The sequence below is a fragment of the Crocodylus siamensis genome, chromosome 1 (genome assembly GCF_052110815.1).
Source record: "Crocodylus siamensis isolate JL-2025a chromosome 1, ASM5211081v1, whole genome shotgun sequence".
Lineage (NCBI taxonomy): Eukaryota > Metazoa > Chordata > Crocodylia > Crocodylidae > Crocodylus > Crocodylus siamensis.
The window spans coordinates 185853519-185877196 of record NC_143395.1 but is presented as its reverse complement, the minus strand read 5'-3'; the positions used below and the strand labels follow the sequence as shown (position 1 = coordinate 185877196).

The 23678-nt window shown below is 41.3% G+C and overlaps 1 protein-coding gene across 2 annotated transcripts in view; it reads right to left on the bottom strand.

The window, feature by feature from the left end:
- APLF (aprataxin and PNKP like factor) overlaps positions 1-23678 on the bottom strand; it is a 100530-nt gene that overhangs the window by 19548 nt on the left and 57304 nt on the right. For both annotated transcript variants that reach the window (XM_090051050.1, XM_090051060.1), the window contains one exon: positions 16023-16148. In XM_090051050.1, the coding sequence (XP_089907176.1) occupies positions 16023-16148 (126 nt within the window). The remainder of the gene's footprint in view (positions 1-16022; positions 16149-23678) is intronic.

The following is a 23678-nucleotide window of genomic DNA, read 5'->3' as shown; positions in this document are numbered from 1 at the left end:
GCTAATGTTGAATTTATGACTTACTAGTATTACTACAGTTTTTGTCAGTTGGTCTGTTTATAAAAATAACACCAAATTATTTTTTTTCTTGTGTGGAATCTAATTTTATTTTTATTTATTTTGTTTTGGGGGGGCATCTTTGATTTGAGTAAATACTAAAATTTACATAATTAGGTACAGGATTTGAATATCATCAATGGAAGCCTATGGAAGTAACATGTCCCTTTATATTGAAAAGTAATTATTTTAGGTATTGCAGCTGTTGCCAAGGAAAAGAATCTTCAGCCCTTATACTGCAGTTGCTCCTATAAAAACTTAAAAAAAAAAACCCAAACAAGCCAGTAAATCCAGGTAAACTTGACAGAAAAGCAGGTAACAAAATGGAATAACACAATACATTAAATGAGATAATTGGCTTATCTAAATATTATTATTGAATGAACTGCTTCAGGAATATGAACCCAAGGGAATTTTTTACCCTTTCATTTACAAAAAAACCAAACAGAACATTATTTCCATTCCAGTACAGCTGTGCTCCACACAGTACATGCAAAATGCACCACATTCCTCCAAAAACCCCAGAGTACTATTTCTATCCCTTGCACCCTAACACTACAAATGAGAGCACTCTGGAGACAGGAGGAAGTACATAAGAGTCTAGCAAGCAGATGAAAGTATACACAGATTCTTTCAAACTTCAATTTCCAGAGAGGAAGGTCACTCTCAAAACTTTCATCTATGCAGTATGATGCTACTGGGAACAGGATAATTTCCTTATTTTATTACCACAATCTTAAATCAAAAAACTGAAAGTAAAAACTAAGATCAACATTTTATTAGACTCCAGCATGAACTGGCAATATTTTTTAAATCAGTTTTATGATTCAGGTACTGATGAAGTATCTAATGTTTAAAAATGTATTAAACTCAAGCTCTTTACAATGTTCAAGTATTACATTTTCTTATTCCTGAGAAGTTGAAATCCAGCTTATTTATGTACAATGAATTGTCTGCTTTTTCCTGCCAACGTCTACATTCGTTACTGGGCTGAGAAAATTGACCCTAAAAAGTTCCAACTCATTCTCATAAATTATTTCCATTTCATCTTGGGCTCAACTATTTTGTCAAGGTTTCTGTTAGGTCTGCTTGTCAAGACAGCTTCAGTATGAATTAGTTCCCAGCAGAAGCAGCTTACAGAAGAGATATACTTCACGTATTTTTAAACAATATTCAATGAAAGCGACTTAGGTCATACCTCTATGATTTAATATTTTTAAAGACAATTGAAACCCACTGTTCACTAGTGAATTCACATATTTAATTAATCCTTATTACTTATGAAACACAATTGCACTTTTCTTATTAGTGGAATTTTTAATAGTCTACAAATGGCAGTCTTGCTATAAGAACTGTGCAAGTCCCAGCTATTCAACTAAGTTCAGTTTCTGTACTTTTCAGAGGAAAAAAAAGGAATGTGTAGTTACTTTCTAGTAAAAGAACTTATTTGAATTGAACAAATGATGTGCACACAGAATAAACACCCTGCTGATTTGTGATTCTATAGGTACTGTAATACCAAAATACAAAGTTTTCGAAGTCTGAAGCCTTCAGTGATATTCACCTGAATTAAAATTTTATGCAAAGTATTATGACTGACTTCCAAAACACTAAAGAGAATTGGCTCCAGATGTCCTAAATTCGAGAATGGGAATATATAGATGGAAAATGAAATCCACAATGTCCGAAAGAAAATGATTTGTCACACAAACCATGGAAATCATTACCACTGACAGAGCAACAGAGATAATCATGAATAACATTTAAGAGAGTTGAATTAGTACATTTTGCTAACTCCATATAATTTTTGTTACTGGCACTTCGCAGTAAGACACTGCTATCTAATAAAAGATTTATTTATACTTGCTCAATTGCTGAAAAATATAGCAAGCATCAATTTACATTATTATAAAATTTATATTTAGACTAAATGCATTTGAAAAAAATTGTATTTGTTGGCAGTATTTTTTCCAAATGGGCCATATCTTGTCATCATACATATTCAAGCTGCCACTTTTACAGATCACTCCGCCTCCCAGTAGCCATGTGTTAAACTATGCAAAAGAGACAAGTTGAGCTGTTGGTAGGAAATAAAATCTTCATAGAGGTTATTTCCAGAACAAATTAAGCGCACCGTAACTTATAGTAGAAATTTTCCTGTATGAGACACGACATATCGTTAAAGTGCACCTTTTTTTCTAAACTAGACTGCTTTGATTAAAAAAATGGACTCCAGAAAAAACAATTGTATCTTGAAATTTCAGCACTGAAATCCAGCAAAACAAATTATTCCTGTCCTTAACTACAGGACAATACAATGAAAAATTAAACTAGCATAATAAAATGAAACATGATACTAGGCAGACCAAATCCCTAATTAAGAATTACAGCAATATACAAAGAACTGTGATTTTTTCATCAGGTGTGTACTTACTACAACAAACAAACATATTTATCATTATGCAATTGTAACATGAGTCTCTTAATTAAACAGCTTCAGGTATAATGCATATTCCAGTGTATCCTGTCATGACAAAATAACATACACCCTCAAATGGTAAATTTAATGACAGCTTATTCTTAAGGTAGTATATAAAGCAGAAAGGGAATTAATATATTAAATAACTGAAATCAACTTCCACTTTTATATCCTCTCCCAATTCATGTTCATTTTTACAGATAAGTTTTTAAAAGTGAGAGGTTTTGGTCCTTTACTGTGAAGCCAGTAAAAGAATGATCATGATCAGAAATACATCTTCTTTGCAAACAATGAAATGCTACTAGTAGTAAATATCCACATTTCACACAGAATGAAAATATCCTAATTTATTACAGAGAAACAAAAAAGAATTACTGTGACTGTTTATAATAATCTGCACCATTATTTGCATTAAATAGCATCATTAGTTGCATAAAGTAGTATGAACAGACATCCAAACACTATACATACTGGTCACTACACACAGTTGCAGGAATTATTCAGGAGAAATTCAGATACCATGTTTCCAAGAGTAATTTGTGAAAAAAGACATTGTTTAGCTTACAATCATGGTCTGCAACAATAACAAATCGTTATCATTCTGTAACTGAAAAAGTGAAAAGAGAAGTTCCTGCCAATAAATGGTGTTCAAAACTCATAGGAACACAGGAAAATAAGGCTGGAAGGGACCCCCACAAATTCATCTAATCTAGTCCAGTCCAATATCCTACTAATTTGGGATCATGTTCAACGAAGCCACCCCAGCCAAGCATTTGTATAACCTGCTTTTGAGTATTTCCACAATGGAGGATATTCTGGATATTCTGTGTGTTTTAATTCTTGACCATTTTCATAGTCAGAATGTCCCTTCTAATTTCCAACCTAAATTTCTGCTGCTGCAACTTGAGGCCATCACTCATAGTCCTGTCTCCTGTGACCACAGAGAAAAGCCCACCTGCATCCTATCTATAATCACTCTTCAGGCTTTTGAAGATTACTATCAAATCCACCCTCAGGCTTCTCTCCCACAGACTAATAACACTACTTCGTTCAAGCCATTCCTCATAAGTGTTGCTCTCTAGGCCCACAATCATTTTTGTCACTCTACACTGGGTACTTTCTAACCTGCCCACATTCTTCTTAAAGCATGGGGCCCAAATCTGGACACAGTACTGCAAGCAAAGCTTCACCAGTGCCAAATAGTATGGAAGAATTATTTCCTTTGATTTCCAAGTGACACTCCAGGTCATATAACTGACTAACTGTTGGTTTCTGCCTTTTCTTTGTTTCTTTTCTCTCTGTCTCCAAATAAGAGCATACTGTTGGCTTATATTTAGCTTATGGTCCACCGTAACACCCAGTTCCTTCTCTGCAATATGGCAGACTAGAAAGTCATTCCTTAGTCTATATTTGTGGGACAATTATTCTGTTCCAAGTGTAGAACTTTGTATTTGTCCTTGTAGAATTTTATTTTGATTCATTTCTGATCATTTCTTCAATTTATCCCAGGCATTCTAAATCCCTCCAGAGTGTCTGCAAGTCTGCCCAACTTGATGTGATCTGCATTTTGCTAAGTTTGCACTCCATCTCGGAGGAAAGGCAGCAGGAAGGCACAGCAGCCCTCCTGGCTCTTCAAGGATCTAGCAGACCTCCTGAAGGTAAAAAGAAAAACCTATAAAGGATGGAGGATGGGATTCACCTCCAAGGAGAATTATTCTACACTGGTCCGGTCCTGCAGGGAGCAAACCAGGAAAGCCAGGGCTGCAACTGAACTCCAACTAGCTTCGAGCATCAAGGATAATAAAAAGTCCTTTTTCAGATATGTGGGGAGCTGGAGGAAAAGAGCAACGGCAACACTGGACCCCTGCTGAACCAGATGGGGCAACTGACAACTGACACCCAGGAAAAAGCCAACCTACTAAATGAGTACTTTGTGTCAGTCTTTCATCAGTCCCATGGGACGCCCAGGCCCATTACAGGACAGGGAGGTCCAGGTGAGGGAGATCCCCTGCCCTCCATCAATGCTGACCTCGTGAAGGAACACCTTGAGAAGCTGCATACCTTCAAGTCAGCCGGCCCTGACAATCTGCACCCCAGGGTACTCAAGGAGCTGGCGAGCGTCATAGCCCAGCCCCTGGCACAGATCTTTGAAAACTCCTGGCGCTCTGGTGTAGTGCCCGAAGACTGGAAGAAGACCAATGTGGTGCCTATCTTCAAGAAAGGGAGGAGAGTAGATCTGGCTAACTACAGGCCCATCAACCTGACTTCAATCCTGGGGAAGATCTTAGAAAAGTTTATTAAAGAGGCCATCCTTAATGGACTGGCCAATGCCAACATCCTGAGGGATAGCCAGCACAAGTTTGTTGCGGGAAGCTCTTGCTTGACCAATCTCATTTCCTTCTACGACCAGGTGACCTATCATCTGGACAAGGGAAAAGAGATTGATGTCATAGATCTTGACATCAAAAAAAAGCTTCGATCTGGTATCCCGTGATCACCTCTTGGCAAAACTGGCCAATTGTGGCCTTGGGACCACCACAATCCATTGGCTGGGAAATTCGCTCCATGGTCAGACCCAGAGGGTAGTAACTGATGGAAGTCAATCATCATGGTTGACCATGGTGTCCTGTGACCAGTGGGGTCCCCCAAGGCTCTGTCTTTGGACCCATATTGTTCAACATCTTCATTAATGATATGGACACTGGAGTCAGGAATGGACTGGCCAAGTTCGCCGATGACACCAACCTTTGGGGCAAGGCATCCATACCTGAAGACAGGCAGGTGATCCAGGCTGACCTGGACAGGCTCAGCAAATGGGCGGATGAGAACCCAATGGTGTTTAATACGGAAAAATGCAAGGTTCTCCACTTTGGGAAGAAAAACCTGCAACATCTTTAGAGGCTCAGCAGTGCTACGCAGGCTAGCACTACGGAAGAAAGAGACTTGGGGGTCATCATTGACCACAAGATGAACATAAGCCTACAATGTGATGCTGCGGCTAATAAAGCGACCAAAACGCTGGCTTGCATCCATAGATGCTTCTCGCAAGCAAATCCTGGGACATCATTCTCCCCTTGTACTCGGCCTTGGTGAGGCCGCAGCTGGAGTACTGTGTCTAGTTTTGGGCTCCACAATTCAAAAAGGATGTGCAGAAGCTTGAGAGAGTCCAGAGAGGAGCCACGCGCATGATCAGAGGTCAGGAAAACAGACCTTATGATGACAGGCTGAGAGCCATGGGACTCTTTAGCCTGGAAAAGCGCAGGCTCAGGGGTGATCTGATGGCCACCTACAAGTTTATCAGGGGTGACCACCAGGATCTGGGGGAATGTTTGTTCACCAGAGTGACCCAAGGGATGACAAGACCAAATGGTCACAAACTCCACTGCGACCAATTAAGGCTGGACATAAGGAAGAACTTCTTTACTATCCAAGCCCCCAAGGTTTGGAACAGACTGCGCCCAGAGGCAGTTCAAGCACCCACTTTGAACACCTTCAAGACACATTTGGGATGATGAGGTCGAACGGTTATAAACTCCTGCAAGACCACTTCAGGCTGGACATAAGGAAGAATTTCTTTACTGTCCAAGCCCCCAAGGTCTGGAACAGTCTGCCATCGGAGGTGGTTCAAGCACCTACATTGAACACCTTCAAGAGTAAACTGGATGCTTATCTCGCTGGGATCCTATGACCCCAGCTGACTTCCTGCCCTTTGGGCAGGGGGCTGGACTCGATGATCTTCCGAGGTCCCTTCCAGCCCTAATGTCTATGAAATCTCATTGTCCAAATCATTAATGAGGATGTTATACAATACCAGACCCAGGACAAACCCCTGGGAAACGCTACTTAATACCTCCTTCCATCTGACATTAAGTCATTAATGAATACTTTTTGAGCGTAATGATCCAAACAAACAATTACGTATTGAACTTACAGTACTTTCATCTAGTCTCTACTTCCTTAGTCTGTTAATGAGAATGTTGCAGGAGACTCCGTCAAAAGCTTTGATACCTTACCAAAAAGGAAATCAGGTTGGTCAGACATGACTTACTCTTGGTGAATCCATGCCAACTGTTCCTGATCACCATGTTCTCCTCTAGGTCCTTCACAATAGATTCCTTGAGGACCTGCTTCATGATTTTTTCAGGTATCAAGATCAGGCTGTCTGATTTGTAATTCCCTAGATCCTCCTTTTTTCCTTTCTTACAAATGGGCACTGTATTCACCCTTATTCAGTCAGCATTCAAACATTACCTCAGCCAATTCCTTTAGTACCTGAAAAGCATACCCCGCTCCTCCCTCCTGCCCCATCTGTCCCTGCTGACTTGAAAGTATTTATCTAATATTTCTTAGATAATGTTCTTCCACTACGCTGAGCTATTTGTTTCCTTCCCCATCTTTGCTGTCAACTGAACTCACAGTCCGGTTGCTGCCCCTATTTGTGAAGACGGAAGTAAAAAAAGGCTTTAAATACTTCTCTGCATCATCTGCAACTAAACTCCCTTCTGGTTTTCGAGAGGAGAACTGTAGTTTCTTTGGTATTATTTTTTATTTACTGTATTTACTTGCATATAAGATGGCCCTGATTACAAGATGAACCCCCCACCAATAATTAGATTTTATACTGAAGATTAATATATTTGATACAATTTTCCAGGTACGGAATATTATTTTTTGTGGTTTGTCATGAATTTGTCCCCCTCCCACTGCTATAGCGGGGAAAATAAATCCAAGAGTTCAGATAGCCCCTCTGTCCTCTGCAACTTTTTTCCACTGCAGCCCTTTCCCTCCCTCTTTACTGTTACACCCTGCTCTCTCTGAGCACATGGAAGTAAAGGACAAATTTAAAATCTGACCTTGAAGTAAACATAGCTGCAATAATTTACATATAGTACCCAGAGACTTAGTTATTCCAGAATTGATACATTTTACCCTTTTTTGAAACTGCTGTAAGTTTTAGCACAGGTACTCTACAAAAAACATTTTTAAGTAGCACTTTGGTACAAATTTACATACGGAAAAACAACGCTTTCTTTTTTTCTTTGCAAAAAAAAATATAACTGTACCTCTAACAACACATCAGGTGACTACTGTGGTTCACTTAACAGACCAAAACACATTTTGACAGTTACACCATTTTAGTCCCCCTACAGAGTTAACACTGCATGCCCTCAAAACAATGCATGATGTTAGTCCAAAGCCAAAAATACTCGTAATTTATCATATAGTACATTGGGTTGGCTGTGATGGCCAGAACCAGAGGAGTTACTATCATGAGCAATAAATATATGTTCTTGAAAACATCCAGGCAATTGGCTAGCAGTTAAGATTAGCTAATGCAAAGCCTGCAAGTTTGCAACCCGCAAGTGGAATTTGTTTGTCACAAATTAACCAGTGTTGAATCTAACTGTTTGCACTGAACATGGGACTGACTGAGCCCCCGAAATAAGCAGAACTACAAGATTAGCTGATCTAACAGGTTTTGGTTTTTTTTTTTAAAAAGTCAGCCATAACAAGATCTGATCACCTAATATAAATTAGCACATCCCAAGGAATCCAAGGAATAAGAAATCAAGGGGCTGAACTTGGGCAGAGCAATACTAATTTCAAACTTCAAAATAATGTGGTGTAATTTGCTTATTGAGTGAATCCCAGTTTGGGTGGTAACTTTTCATGATTATTTCTAATACCTTTTAATCCCATAAGGTGAAAATAAGTAATCACTTCACCTTTTAATCCCAGAGGGTAACAGCTATAGGGCAAGATTGTGAGTGGCTCTAAAGCCAACAGATTAGCATAAGATAAGGCATAAAGGAACGCACATGTCAAGTAACCAGTCTGAAGGATGGGACAGAAGGACCATCACTGTACAAAGCCTGGACCCTGAACTCCCAGTGTGAGCAAGGACTGAATCCTGACCAAGGGACCTTCCCGGTGACCCCTTGGACAGCGTTGATCGGGGACGCCTAACTTCGCTGGAACAACTTGGCACACACCTGGCATATAGGGACTGCTGATAAGTTGCCAGCCCCATGTTGGGAACTCTTTGTTATTTTGTCTATCTATTGTTATTATTCACTATTAGCTCTTTATTATTGTACTATTTGTCATATTAACCTTTCTGTTAACAGTTGAATGCTAATCTATAAGTAAATTTGCCTTCATTTCACTCCCAACTCACCTCCTCGATCTCAAACCCAGCAGCCTAATGGCTGACACTCAGACAGTCTAGCCAGCCTGTGACAGTTGGCCCCGCCAGAGTCAACAGCATTTCAAACCATAGTGACCCCACAGCTCAGCACTACACAGTATGTGTGCATACTCCAAATATCCCCCATAAAGAAGCTATGTACTAATTAACCCCCACTCATGACTAATTGGTGTTTCTCTGTCATGAGTCCTGAGATGCTCAAAAATTTATACACAGATGAGGCATGGGGCAACCTGGTCCAGCTTCACTTCATTGAGGGCAGGGACACACTAATCATATGCAGCAGGCTGAGAGAAGAAGCAACAGAAGGATTTTGGGTGAACTATTTGTCACCCAGTTTGTGATGTTCACCAGCTATGCACCTGGGGAGGAACAACCGGCACCATACCTACAGGCTGGTGAACTCCCTTCTTGTCAGTACAGAAGCAGAAAAGGATCTTGGAGTCATCATTGATTGGGCCGGCAGTGTGGGGATGCAGTCAGGAAGGCCAACCGCACCTTGTCATGCACCCATAGATGCATCTCAAGCAGGTCCAAGGAGGTGATACTCCCCCTCTATGCGACACTGGTCAGGCCGCAACTGGAGTACTGCATCCAGTTCTGCACGCCCCACTTCAGGAGGGATGTGGACAACATGGAGAGGGTCCAGAGGAGGGCCATTCGCATGATCAGGGGGCAGAAGGGAAGGCCTTATGAGGAGAGGCTACAGGACCTGAACCTGTTCAGCCTTCACAAGACAAGGCTGAGGGGGGATCTAGTGGCCTGTTACAAACTAGTCAGGGGGGATCAGCAGGCTCTGGGGAAGTCCCTGTTCCCCCGAGCACTGCCAGGAGTGACCAGCAATAACGGTCACAAGCTGGCAGAGAGTAGATTTAAGCTAGATATCGGGAGGTACTACTTCATGGTCAGGGCAGCTAAGATCTGGAACCAACTTCCAAGAGAAGTGGTGCTGGCTCCTACCCTGGGAGTCTTTAAGAGGAGGTTAGATGTACACCTTGCTGGGGTCGTTTGACCCCAGTACTCTTTCCTGCCATGGCAGGAGGTCAGACTAGAAGATCTACTCAGGTCCTTTCCGACCCTAGAAACTATGAAACTATGAAGGCTGGTGAAGAATTATGACTCATTAGAAATGGGAAAGAAAGGCACAACTTAGCTGTGAGAGTAAAAAGGGAGTGGAAATATATGCAACGCAGTGGCTCACCATAACTTGAAAAAGAGTTGGTGCTGAAGAGCATTTTACTTGATGGGCACTACCATACATCTTAGTCAGATGGGTTCTACTAACCTATCCTCGTGGTAGGTTCCTATCAGAATGTTTTCCCAACACGGGCTATGTAATTTATAGTTATACTCAGTGTTGGCTGCATTTAAAGAACTTCAGAGCTGGTTTCCACTTTGAGTACATATGATACTTGTAGAATCCATTTTCATTGCCTTATATCCCTTGCCAGTTGCATCTCAAATCATCCCTTGACCTTCCTAATTTTCCCTCTGCACACCCATGCAATACTCCCATAATCTTCCTTAGTAATATGACCAAGTTTCCACTTTTTGTACGAACATCATTAGTAGGTTTGTTAATGGCCCAGAGCTTTTTAAAACATAACTGAGATTTCTTTAAAAAAAAAAATCAGTTTTAAAACTGCTATTTTAAAAATAGAATCATACTTGTGTGCTTGTATAATTTTCTTTTACCTGCACCAAACCATTTTCATGTATTGTTTTATATTTATTTTCATCATCTCAGAACATTTTCTTAACCACCATTAAGAAAGCTGATTTCTCAGAGCTTTATATAATTCAAATGGCAAATGACTTAGAATCCTATAGAGATTTTTTCAAACTAATCTAAAAAATAAAATAATTTCAGTAAACATATTGTTTCAGCTTTCTGCAGCTTGTCTATATTGAAATATTCAGTTGAATTATATTTTTGGTTTGCAATATTTCTGAGAACAATTAAAAAAAATAGCAAACAATCTAAACAAGACTACTCATTTTCAGGATGATTCATTTATGAAAAGCAGAGAAAGAAGGGCTGCCCAGGAAGCATGGCTGCCGTAGGTTAAGTTCTTTGGTACCATTGAAGAAGCAATGGGGGAAGTTAACATCTTTTGACTTAAATTAACATATTCTTGCCAATGAGCTGAACTGTCACTACTGTTAACAGTCACACACAAGCAGCAAGCTTTGTAACTGAAAATAATTTGAACTAAATGCAACCAGATAACTGTTTTAAGTTGTCTGCAGAATCAAAATCAAATATGTCAACTGATCCACTGAGTGTAAGTTATTATTAATTAAACCCAATATAGGTAACAACACTGACATTTTAAGTATTTTACTGCTAGTCATTTCTGGATGACAATCAAATGCATTCAATTCTCTATCATTGCTGACAGGATGGCAGATAGTGGGACAGGTCTCCATCTCCAAAGCATCTCAGATTGAAAGCTATCAGGAGACAGGAAAAATGAGATCTACCTGCTGCCTAAAAGCAAAATCTTCAACTGGCTCTCAGAAACCAAAGACTCCTGCTTCTTGACAGATATCAGTATCCCAAGCAATTGCCTATCCAACAGGTTCAGCTACTGATGTAGCAACTACAAACTTCAATGCAATTATGCTTTCCTTACAAAATTCTGTGGCATGTTGAAAAGTGAAAATAGGTAGGAACAGTAAAATAAACTGATATTTAATATTAAGTAAAGAATGTAAATCTGCCCAGATTAGGGCAGGAGGGCTAGAGAATGAGCATGTGGGGGAGTTGACAGAAATATAATTCTTGGTTTCTTCCACATAATTCAGATGTAACGTTTTGCCTACAATTTCTATAATAAAACCCTATCTTAAACAACAGAAATTTAAAGTAGAAACAAATCATTCCAGAAATACGTTCTCATCATGCCTGACAATATTTGAGGAGTGAAGGAAAACAGGGACTACTAACCAAAGAGCGCAGTAATTCTGAAAGTAGCGAAGAGAACTCCCAGACAAAAAGTTATTGTGGATTTGGGACAGATCAAAATTAAAAAGCCATATCAATTGTTCCTCACTTACCTAATATTGTATGGAGAATCCAACTTCTCTGATCCAACAATGCGCCCTTATTACAAAGAAGGCTAACGGCATACTGGGCTGTATTTGTAGGAGCACTGCCAGCAGGTAGAGGAAAAGGATTATTCAGCACTGGTGAGGCCACATATGGCATACTGTGTCCACTTCTATATAAAGGATGTGGACTCTGGAGAGAGCCCAGCAGAGGGAAACAAAAACAGTTAGGGAGCTGAGGTACATGACTTCTGCGGAGAGGCTAAGGGACCTGAGCTTATTTAGTTTGGAGAAGAGAAGACTGAGAGGGATTTAACCAGAGTCTTCAACTACCTGAAGGATGGTTCCAAAAGAGGATGGAGCTAGACTGTTCTCAGTGGTGGCAGATGACAAGAAACAATGAAACTACTGCCTCAAGTTGCAGCAAGGGAAGTTTAGGTTAGCTGAAAGGTAAAACACCTTTCATGAGCAGAGTAGTAATGCACTAGAATAGGCTACCCAGAGAGGTGATGGAATCTCCATCCTTGGAGGTTTTTAAGACCTGGCTAGACAAAGCCTTGGGTGGGAAAATCTAGTTGGGGATGATCCTGCTTTCAGCAGGGGTTTGGGCTAGATGATCTCCTGAGGTCCCTTCCAACCCTCATTTTATCTGATTCTACAATGAATGCCACACCAAATTTGACCTGCCTTCAAATCACTATAGTTTGATGAGAATTATCTGGATTCTAGCTTCTTCTATGAATTGTTTTCAAAATAATCATCATCATTCCCCCCCAACACTCACCCACCTTCCACCGACTCATAACTAGGGACTTACTTAATTTCCAGTTTCACAGAAACTGAAATCCAGGACTGTCCATGAAGTCAATTATTTTAAAAATACTTAACAGAAATAAGTAGTAGCCAGTAGTTCCCATTGCTGGGAGGGGAAGGCACTGGCTGGCAGGGGAGCACAAAAGGACAGCAGACAAGACGGCAGTTGCCCCCTTGTCCCTCCTCCCCCTGCCAGGGCCTCTTCACCAATCAGCATCAAAGGGTGGGGCCACACAAAGGGCAACCAATCAATATGGCAGCCCCCCCCTCCCTTGGCCCTTCTCCCCCCGGGTCCTCTCCGCCAATCAATGGCGAGAGGTAAGGCTGCCACGAAACAACTGTGGAATTAGAACTTTACACCACGATCAACCTGCAAAAGTCAGTAAGTAGTGATTTAAGTAGACCCTTATTCATAACCTCACAATATTGCTTTTGCGTAAGAGATGACCATGCAGCAAGTAGAAGGAATACACTACATTTGAAGAATGACATTTACATCATAAGCAAACCCGCCACCTAACTATGTGGGACTCTGTTCCCTGACAAATGCAGAGAAAAGGCAAGACAAATAGTTAAACAAGAATTACCAAATTTTAAAGTATAAAGCTAAATAAGAAAAATATTTTAAGCTTTGAGGCATGAGAATGACATGAAGAATACAGAAAGTTTGCCAAGTTGTTGGCTGCAATTCTCTACAAGTGGAATAACTAAATAATTGAAGATGTTTGCTTTTTTATATTATTTATGACCAATTTAACAAGTTTTTACAAAATTAAAAGACTAAATTATAGGCAATCATTCTTAAGAATAAAAACATACCATCTGCAACTAACAGCTGACGTGATAATTAGCAATCATTTTAGCAAGACAAGACCCTGAAAGATGTTTTTTGGCTAAACTAATTTTATAGTGCAAATAAGTTAGAAAACATTATAAAATGGTCTGTACATAACCAAACACACCCAACCACACACATGCATCCAAACACACCTACCCACCCACACCAATTTTGAGAATCCTTTAAAAAGAGGCTGGAATAAGCCACTACCTCTTTCCTCCAAACATTTAAGTGTACTTTCAGCTACAGCATAATGTGCATATCAGTTAAGACTAACACTTTTGAAGTAATAGAAGCCTGCAGCAAACAGAAGCAATGCAAAAACATAATATATTATGAAAGCCCATGATTCAAACATTCTACAGATTTGAGAATGGCAGCTTTACACTAGCTGTTCAATTTATGAGTACTCCTGTGTTATCTACTAATTTTTTTTTTTTGTTCCCAGAGGTGCAGCATATGTAGGCACATAGTAGTCTAGTATGCAGACAGGTGCACAGTAGCCTGTCATAAGCAAGATCACTTTAATGTCATGAGTTAATCCCTCAGCTGCATCTTTGCTATTTGACTTGTGCTAAAGATTTAACCAAGAAAAACATTTAGAGAAACAACTGTTCTTCAGTTGGTCAAGCAACTGAGTTTTACCTGAAACTGGGAATTTGTCATAAACTGAAACTGGACTCAATCTCTAGCTGCCTCTCCTGGTCAAAATAAGCAGGTGCAATGATGGACTTCAGTAAAAGCTAAGTGTGCCCTAGCCCTTCTCACCTGGAAGTAGTCATTATGGTACATACCCATTCTCCGTTCCCCATCCCCATTCATGTGTCCCTGAACTGAAGCCACCTCAGCCCTCCTTGCTCTGTGCAAGTGCTGCTCTTCCTCTCATGTGCTCCTAACTCAGTTCCACCCCTAAGCCTCACTGCCCATTCCTGTCACAACTGCTGCAAGTGGAAAAGTCCATGGTGAGGGAAGAGGCAGCTGCAGCAAGGGGGAAAGGAAGAGCAAGGAGGGCTGGAGAAGCAGCAGGTGACTTGTCAGTATTTACCCTTGCTGCTGATTTCTGTCATATAGTGTTGTCTCCTTTGGAAATGTCAAATCTGTGCTCTTCCTGCAGTTTCCTTTTCCTAATGAATAGTTTGGGAGGTCCTAACATACTAGAACCCTGGTCAGATTGATTTGTGGTACAGGATGCAATTGAAACAACACAACACTTAATGATAATTGTCAATTAATTTACAAGGAAAATTTCACTGGAAACACTCAATAAAAGCGTCTAAATTACTTCAAAATAAAATGATGCACCTCCTATTAAGCCCAAACTGTAACATTTTATTATGATTATAAACTTCTTTTTTCCATAAAGATTTTTGACAATCTTTTCTTTCTTATTCTTTTCATCCAATTTAAATGTCTAGATTATGCTTAATTCAGATGACTAAGGGATTGATATTCTGTATAGTTCCATCTTAGAACCTATCAGAGGAACACAATCTAAGATAGAGCTGAAAAGATTTAAAGGAAAATTCTCTGCTAAACACAGACACTAAGCTATGAAAGCATCAGGATGCTTAAAAAAAAAAATCTAGTCTCATCTAAAGCAATACATTCAGATCAGCTAGTTTTTCCTTTATTCAAACAGAAGTTCACAAACAGAAGTCTTAAAAGGTAATTATGCATTTTCTTTCACAAATTGTTTAGGTTGCAGCCTTTCTTGAGATTAAAAATAAAACAAATTAAAGATGATCATAATTTAGAATACAGTTTGTATATTTTTATAAAAAGGTAGGCATTCACTTTCTCTTGATGGTGGTACTCTCAGAATATACCATATATGGTTAATCTAAAAACTGAAAAGCAACTAAAACAGTTATGTTGAATCACAAGAATTCAGCTTACTTGTGAAACTGACAGCTGTCAGGTTTCAAATTAGTATTTCATTTTAAGAACATTTTCTTAGAGTCAATGTTTCTAGCCAAATTCTGGTAAAGGAAGTTCAACATGCATCACTGCACCCCAGTACTCTTCACTTTTTCACATGCTTTTGTCCAATAAATCAGCTAACCAGCTGCCATCAATTTCAGCTAGATAAAATTATAAAATGCATATATTGTATTGAGAAATTGAATGAAAGTTGTTCACGTCTTTTTAGAAGGTTATCAATTTTCTAACTATATATTAAAATAAACTGCAGAATTGGCACACTATATACTTTTGCTACTACTTATTATCAAGACACCGTGCTTTGGAAAAAAACTGAATTTTTGTACAAGTTACCTTAACAAACAAGATAATAAATACTGCTTCTTAAGAATGATTAAATGTAAAAATAGTTGCCCATGAACAAAGCATAGTATAGCCCACCCCTCACAAGAAAAACACTCATCAGAAACTGCAGTGAATCATTCTCTTTCAAGTAAATGATAAAAGGGTAAAGATGTAACTTCAATAACTGCTCACTATTGTGGTAGCTCTTGTTTTCACAATTCCAGATGGAAATAAGTCCTCCTCTACAAACTTATGTATTATACTACACATATATATAGCTACCATATTAATTGTATTGGATCATGTCTTACCTGTAACAAGTACTTCCATATGGGCATTCAGGTCTGTCATCACTGTCATCTTCACTTCCAACCTGTACATCATGATAATCACTGTCTCCAGGGTGACTGAACTGCTGAAAGTGAACTGGATTCTTCCTACGAAATTTAGGAATATACTGTAAGTAACAGTAAATGACAGGGCATATACCGTTTTGTGTGTATATGGAGAACAAGCAGCTAAAAATCAAATAAACATAATTTATTCAATAATACATGGTTATTCATTTTTTGTGGTTATCTATGTACTATTATGTTGCATAAAATGTCAGTTATGAGTCATTTTTGGAGATAATTCATAGCAAAAAATTTTAGCCTTGTGTTCTTGCCCAAGAAACTCCATTATTAGGATGGATAAAAATCAATGATTTTTTATTTTAAAAAACCTAATTTTTTTATTTATTTATTTATTTTGTTTTGTTTAGGATTTGTTTTTTAAAAATACACTTATGTAAAGATAGTTTTAATTTAAGATATGTTAAAGCTCAAAGATATCATCATGGAATAGGGATTATAACTTCTAATATACTATTTGAGACAATATATTTCATAGATTTCAAAGACATTAGGGCTGGAAGGGACCTCGGGAGATCGAGTCCAGCCCCCTGCCCAAAGGGCAGGAAGTCAGCTGGGGTCATAGGATCCCAGCAAGATAAGCATCCAATTTACTCTTGAAGGTGTTCAATGTAGGTGCTTGAACCACCTCCGCTGGCAGACTGTTCCAGACCTTGGGGGCTCGGACAGTAAAGAAATTCTTCCTTATGTCCAGCCTGAAGCGGTCTTGCAGGAGTTTGTGACCGTTCGACCTCGTCATCCCTTGGGGTGCTCTGGTGAACAAACGTTCCCCCAGATCCTGGTGGTCACCCTGATAAACTTATAGGTGGCCATCAGATCACCCCTGAGCCTACGCTTTTCCAGGCTAAAGAGTCCCATGGCTCTCAGCCTGTCATCGTAAGATCTGTTTTCCTGACCTCTGATCATGCGCGTGGCTCTCCTCTGGACTCTCTCAAGCTTCTCCGCATCCTTTTTGAATTGTGGAGCCCAAAACTAGACGCAGTACTCCAGCTGCAGCCTCACCAACGCCAAGTACAAGGGGAGAATGACGTCCCGGGATTTGCTTGAGAAGCATCTATGGATGCAAGCCAGCGTTTTGGTCGCTTTACTAGCCGCAGCATCGCATTGCAGGCTCATGTTCATCTTGTGGTCAATGACGACCCCCAAATCTCTTTCTTCTGTAGTGCTATCCAATGTAGCACTGCTGAGCCTATAAGGAAGCTGCAGGTTTTTCCTCCCAAGGTGGAGAACCTTGCATTTTTCGGTGTTAAACACCATCAGGTTCTCGTCCGCCCATTTGCTGAGCTTGTCCAGGTCAGCCTGGATCACCCACCTATCTTCTAGCGTGGATGCTTTGCCCAAAGTTTGGTGTCATCGGCGAACTTCGCCAGTCCACTCCTGACTCCAATGTCCACATCATTAATGAAGATGCTGAACAGGATGGGTCCCAGGACAGAGCCTTGAGGGACCCCACTGGTCACAGGGCACCACGATGAGTGACTGCCATCGATTACAACCCTCTGGGTCTGACCACGGAGCCAGTTTCCCAGCTAGCGGATCGTGGTGGAGCCAAGGCCACAACTGGCCAGTTTGGCCAAGAGGTAATCGTGGGATACCAGATCAAAGGCTTTTTTGAGGTCAAGATATATGACATCAATCTCTTCTCCCTTGTCCAGGTGACAGGTCACCTGGTCATAGAAGGAAATGAGATTGGTCAAACAAGACCTACCCGCAACAAACCCATGCTGGCTATCCCTTAGAATGTTAGCCTGGGCCAGTCCCTCAAGGATGGCTTCCTTAATAAACTTTTCTAAGATCTTCCCCAGGATAGAAGTCAGGCTAATGGGCCTGTAGTTAGCCGGATCCACTCTCCTCCCTTTCTTGAAGATCGGCACCACATTGGTCTTCTTCCAGTCTTCGGGCACTACACCAGAGCGCCAAGAGTTTTCAAAGATCCGTGCCAGGGGCTGGGCTATGACGCTCGCCAGCTCCTTGAGTACCCTGGGGTGCAGATTGTCAGGGCTGGCTGACTTGAATGTATCCAGCTTCTCAAGGTGTTCCTTCACGAGGTCAGCATTTATGGAGGGTAGGGGATCCCCATCACCCGGATCTCCCTGTCCCATAGCAGGCATGGGCGTCCCATGGGACTGATGAAAGACTGATGCAAAGTACCTATTTAATAGGTTGGCTTTTTCCTGGGCGTCAGTTGTCAGTTGCTCCATCTGGTTTAGCAGGGGTCCAACATTGCCCTTGCTTTTCCTCCGGCTCCCCACATATCTGAAAAAGGACTTTTTGTTGTCCTTGATGCCTGAAGCTAGTTGGAGTTCAGTTGCAGCCTTGGCTTTCCTGGTTTGCTCCCCGCAGGACCGGACCAGTGCAGAATAATCCTCCTTGGAGGTGAATCCCATCCTCCATCCTTTGTAGGCTTTCCTTTTTAGCTGCAGGAGGTCCGCTAGGTCCCTGGAGAGCCAGGGGGGCTGCTGTGCCTTCTTGCTGCCTTTCCTCCGTGTTGGAATAGATTTAGCTTGTGCATTGAGGATCGCTTCCTTGAGAAGCAACCACTCTTCTCGAACTCCCATCTCCCTGGGGTCACGGTCCCCGAGGGCCTTACCGACTAGCCTCTTGAGCTTGTCAAAGTCGGCTTTTCTGAAGTCAAGGACTTCTGTGTTGCTGACTGACTTGCCAGCTTTACAGCGGATGGTGAAGGTGATCAGCTCGTGGTTGCTGTCACCCAGCTTCCCATCGATCACTAGGTCGCCGATTAGGTCGTCCCCCGTAGCCAGTACCAGGTCGAGCAGCGCTTTGCCTCTCATTGGCCCATAGACTTCTTGAGTCAGGTAGAGGTCATCCACGCACGAGAGAAAGCTTTGCGACCGCTCGGATTTTGCTGAGTGATCTTCCCACGAGATGTCCGGGTAATTGAAGTCACCCATGACAACAAAGGTCCTGGAGCAAGTGGCCTCAGTCAGTTCCCAGGCGAACTCCTGGTCAAGCTCAGGACTTTGAGTGGGAGGTCTGTAGTAGACTCCCACCGTTGTGTCCCCTGTGCCGTATTCCCCACGAATTTTTACCCAGAGGGTCTCTAGCTGTCCGTGCCGGTCGCCAACATCAGCTTGCAGGGACATGTAGCTTTCCTTGACATAGAGAGCTACACCTCCACCCCTTTTGTCAACACGATCCCTCCTGTACAGGGTATAGCCCTCTATACCCGTGGTCCAGTCATGGGTGGAGTCCCACCAGGTCTCCGTTATCCCAATGACATCACATTTCTTTGCACTGAGCAGGAGAATGAGCTCGTCCTGCTTGTTGCCCAGGCTCCTGGCATTAGTGTACAGGCAGGCAAGTGTGCCCTTGGGGGCTCTTGCCTTGCCCACAGATTGTGCCAGGGCTGGGGCAGGGGTGGGCTCCCTTAAGGTGTCTGTCCTAATCTTTTTAGGAAAGTTTTATAAATTGGTCACAACAGGCTGTGGACTATATTGGAGCCCAATTTTATGGACTATATTGGAGCCCAGACTGTCCTCTATAGATTAGTAAATATTAAAGAAAACCACTCTACTCAATGGGACTCAGTGCTCAGTCTAGAAGATCCTATGAAACGTTGTGATGCTTAGTTTCAGTTCTCAAACTGTGGACTTTTGTCTCCAGAGATAACATCCTTATTAACAGCAGTATATAGAGATGAAAGATAACAGACCTGATTACTTACCCATCAGCCCTTTTTTCTCTGCAAGTTAGTGTACAGAGCCAAGCCCTTACCTCTCTCTAAAAAGTGCAAAGTTTCAAAAAGTTAAAAGAATAGAGGATTGTTGAGGGTGGAATAGATCAGGGCAAGGAGGAGCAGTCTGAAGATAAATGAAGGGTGGGAGGAGCAGTAGAAACAAAAGAAAAACATTTTGAGTAGACTATTCCAGAAGTCTTGAAAGATAAGTTTCTGAGTATAGCCACTCCATTGATCTGAGATCTAGTGAGGGAATGGTACAGTAGAAGGGAAAACCAAATCATGGCAGCAGGCTTGCCAGGCCATAAAAGAAAGAAGAAATCAATGATAAGAAGAAATCTAGAAGAAAGTAAAAAAGCCTCAAGCTAACAACATATGCCTGCAGCACTTATTTGATGTCTTCCTAACACAGTATGGCAAAAATATCCCTTAACTATCCATGGTTAATTTAATGAATTGGAGATAGTTCACCTTCCAATGACTTTACAAGTATCTGCTTCAATTAGCTTTGGTAAATAAAATAGCCAAATCATAATTCTGTTTTCTGATGTAGCTGCAAAATTAATCTGAAAAAATAAGTCACTACTTTAAAATGTATAGTGTGTAACTTCTAAAAATGAAAACAACATCAACCTCCAAGTTGTGAATAATATGTATTATGGTTATATCAAACAACAAGAATGCACTTTTTGTAGCAAGACCAGCCATTTAAACTGATATGATTTAAATCAAATCCACACCGTCCATTATGCTTTCATCCAACTTTAAGCAGTTTTCTCTGCTGACTTCAAATGGTAATAGTACAGACACTGACTAATATATAAACATTCACCTGCCTTTTTCAGTACTTCTGTACAAATAGAACAGTTCTATAGAAGAAACTAATACAGACAAGCTTGCCATATTAAAGTCACAACTCTCCAATTAAAAAGCAAAATGTCCCAAATTAGGTAGAGCCGAGCCATTTACTTTCCTGACATCCATAGAATTTCCTGGAAAATTAAAGCCATTGTATGGTGAAGAATCTCTATTAGAGAACTTCTTACAATGTTCACTGCATATGTTAATGAAGTATTACATACAATATTTTATTATGTCTTGTTCAAACTCAATGAAAGAGATTTCACCAAGTTCGTGCACAAAACTTCAGACTGCATCTTCTTCAGTCTCCTTGGACAGATCATCAAAACAGACAACCTGCTCCAAAAAGAAGAGAGCCTGAACTTCAAACTTCAGAGCTGTAATTCTTGGTTTATAATATTAAAGTGATTACATCCACAAACTGTAGTCTCACTCCAAACACTAAATACAGAGAAAGGCTAACTACATGCACAGAAAAAGAGACACCCTGAACAAACACCTTAACGAGACTTAGGATTCATAAACACCTAAGACAGAGGTTCTCAACCCCATTAGACTCCAGATGCCCCTCATTAAATGCCAGCTTTCACTTGTTTCTTGACTACAGAAAAATAATAGATTAATTATTTTGTGTGTAAACCGTCAGGGCCGGCTGACAACCCAAAGTGGAGGGGAGTTCAGGACAAGTGGTTGCTCCTCAAGGGAGCAGTCCTGGATGCGCAAGCAAAGTCTATCCAGTCTCAGAGGAAAGCAGCAAAAAGGCAGAGCAGCCCCCTTGGTGCTCCAGAGAACTAGTGGACCTCCTGCGTCTTAAGAGAAAAAGCTACAAAGGATGGAGGACTCGAACCGCTACCAAGGAGGAATACCCTGCTCTGGTCCAGACCTGCAGTGAGCAAACCGCGAAACCAAGGCTGAGACAGAACTCCAGCTAGCTACAAATATCAAGGACAATAAAAAGTCCTTTTTTAGACATGTGCGGAGCCAGAGGAAAAGCAAGGGCAACACTGGACCCTGTTAAACCAGATGGGACATCTGACAACTGATGCCCATGAAAAAGCAAACTTGCTAAATGGGTACTTTGCGTCAGTTTTTCACCAATCCCTTGGACGCCTCTGCCCACTGTGGGTCAGGGAGGCCCAGGTGAGGGAAATTCCTTACCTTCCATCAAAGCTGACCTCGTGAAGGAACACCTTGACAGGCTGGATACCTTCAAGTGGTTGACAGAAGCCAATCGTCTTGGTGCGCAGTCACCAGTGTACTCCCTCAAGGCTCTGTCCTAGGGTCTATATTTTTTTAACATCTTCATCAATGATGTAGACACTGGTGTCAGAAGCAGGCTGGCCAAGTTCGCTAACAACACCAAACTGTGGGGTAAAGCATCCACACCTGAGGACAGAAGGGTGATCCAGGCAGATCTTGACTGGCTCAGGAAATGGGCGGACGAGAACCTGATGGTGTTTAACACCGAAAAATGCAAGGTTCTCCATCTTGGGAGGAAAAACCTGCAGCATGCTTATAGGCTCAGCAGTGCTACGCTAGTTAGCACTACAGATGAAAAAGACTTGGGGGTCATGATTGACTACAAGATGAACATGAGCCTTCAATGTGATGTTGTAGCTAGTAGAGCAAGCAAAACACTGTCTTGCATCCATAGACGGTTCTCAAGCAAATCCTGGGACGTCATTCTCCCCTTGTACTTGGCGTTGGTGAGGCCGCAGCTGGAGTACTGCATCCAGCTTTGGGCTCCACAATTCAAAAAGAATGTGGAGAAGCTTGAGAGGGTGCAGAGGAGAGCCACACGCATGATCAGAGGTCAGGAAAAAAGACCTTATGACAACAGGCTGAGAGCCATGGGACTCTTCAGCCTAGAAAAGCGCAGGTTCAGGAGCGATCTAGTGGCTACCTATAAGTTTATCCAGGGTGTTCACCAGGATTGGGGGAACATCTGTTCACCAGAGCGACCCAAGGGATGACAAGATCAAATGGTCACAAACTCCACTGCGACCAATTAAGGCTGGACATAAGGAAGAACTTCTTTACAATCCAAGCCCCCAAGGTTTGGAACAGACTGCCCCCAGAGGCGGTTCAAGCACCCACTTTGAACACCTTCAAGACACATTTGGATGTTTATCTTGCTGGGATCCTATGATCCCTGCTGGTTTCCTGCCCATGGGGCAGGGGCCTGAACTCAATGATCCTTCAGGGTTCTTTCCAGCCCAAATGTCTATGAAATCTATGAATTCTTCTGTTGCAAAGAATTCAGAAAGACCACACGGGTCGAATATTTTTGAAACTATCGATTCCTATTTGAAATCTCTGGGCTTCCCTTGTGAATTACATACAGGTGTTTGCACAACTAATATTGCGACATACCTGTGGCACCCTTAATTGGATCTTGTGGCACCCCACGGCACCAAAGCACCCTGGTTGAAAATCAAGGATCTAAGACAACTCAGTACATATATGAGCATTAAAGCCCCTTTCAGCCTTAATCTCTCCAGTGCTGTGATAATGAGAAGCCTGATTGTTTCAGCTACTATTTCTGCAAACTGATCTGCACAAAGATATTGAGCTGACCTTATTTCCATTTTGAGACTGAAAATCAAACGTACATTTTTACCAGGTAAACTCCTATATTTGAAACCCAAAGCCAGAACTACTACCATCATGTTATACCTACATAACATCTTCCCTAGAGGGATCTCAAAACACGCCATTTCATGAATGCAGTTAGCTGATAGCAAATAGAGCTGTCAAAAATCAGAGGAAGTTATTGGATTCTATCTAGGCGACAGATTTGGTGTCCCACTTTATCTGGGGTTATCACTACTGCTTTCTTTTCTCCCACCCTTAAAATATACATGGCCCTAGTCTTAGGTGGTCCACATTCAGCTGTATGCTCTTTTCAAACTTCAAGTTACAGAGCATGGAGAAGCCAATGTTCTCATTCCTGGCTGAAAAAAAAAAGATTGAAATAAAGTAAAAGACCACCATAT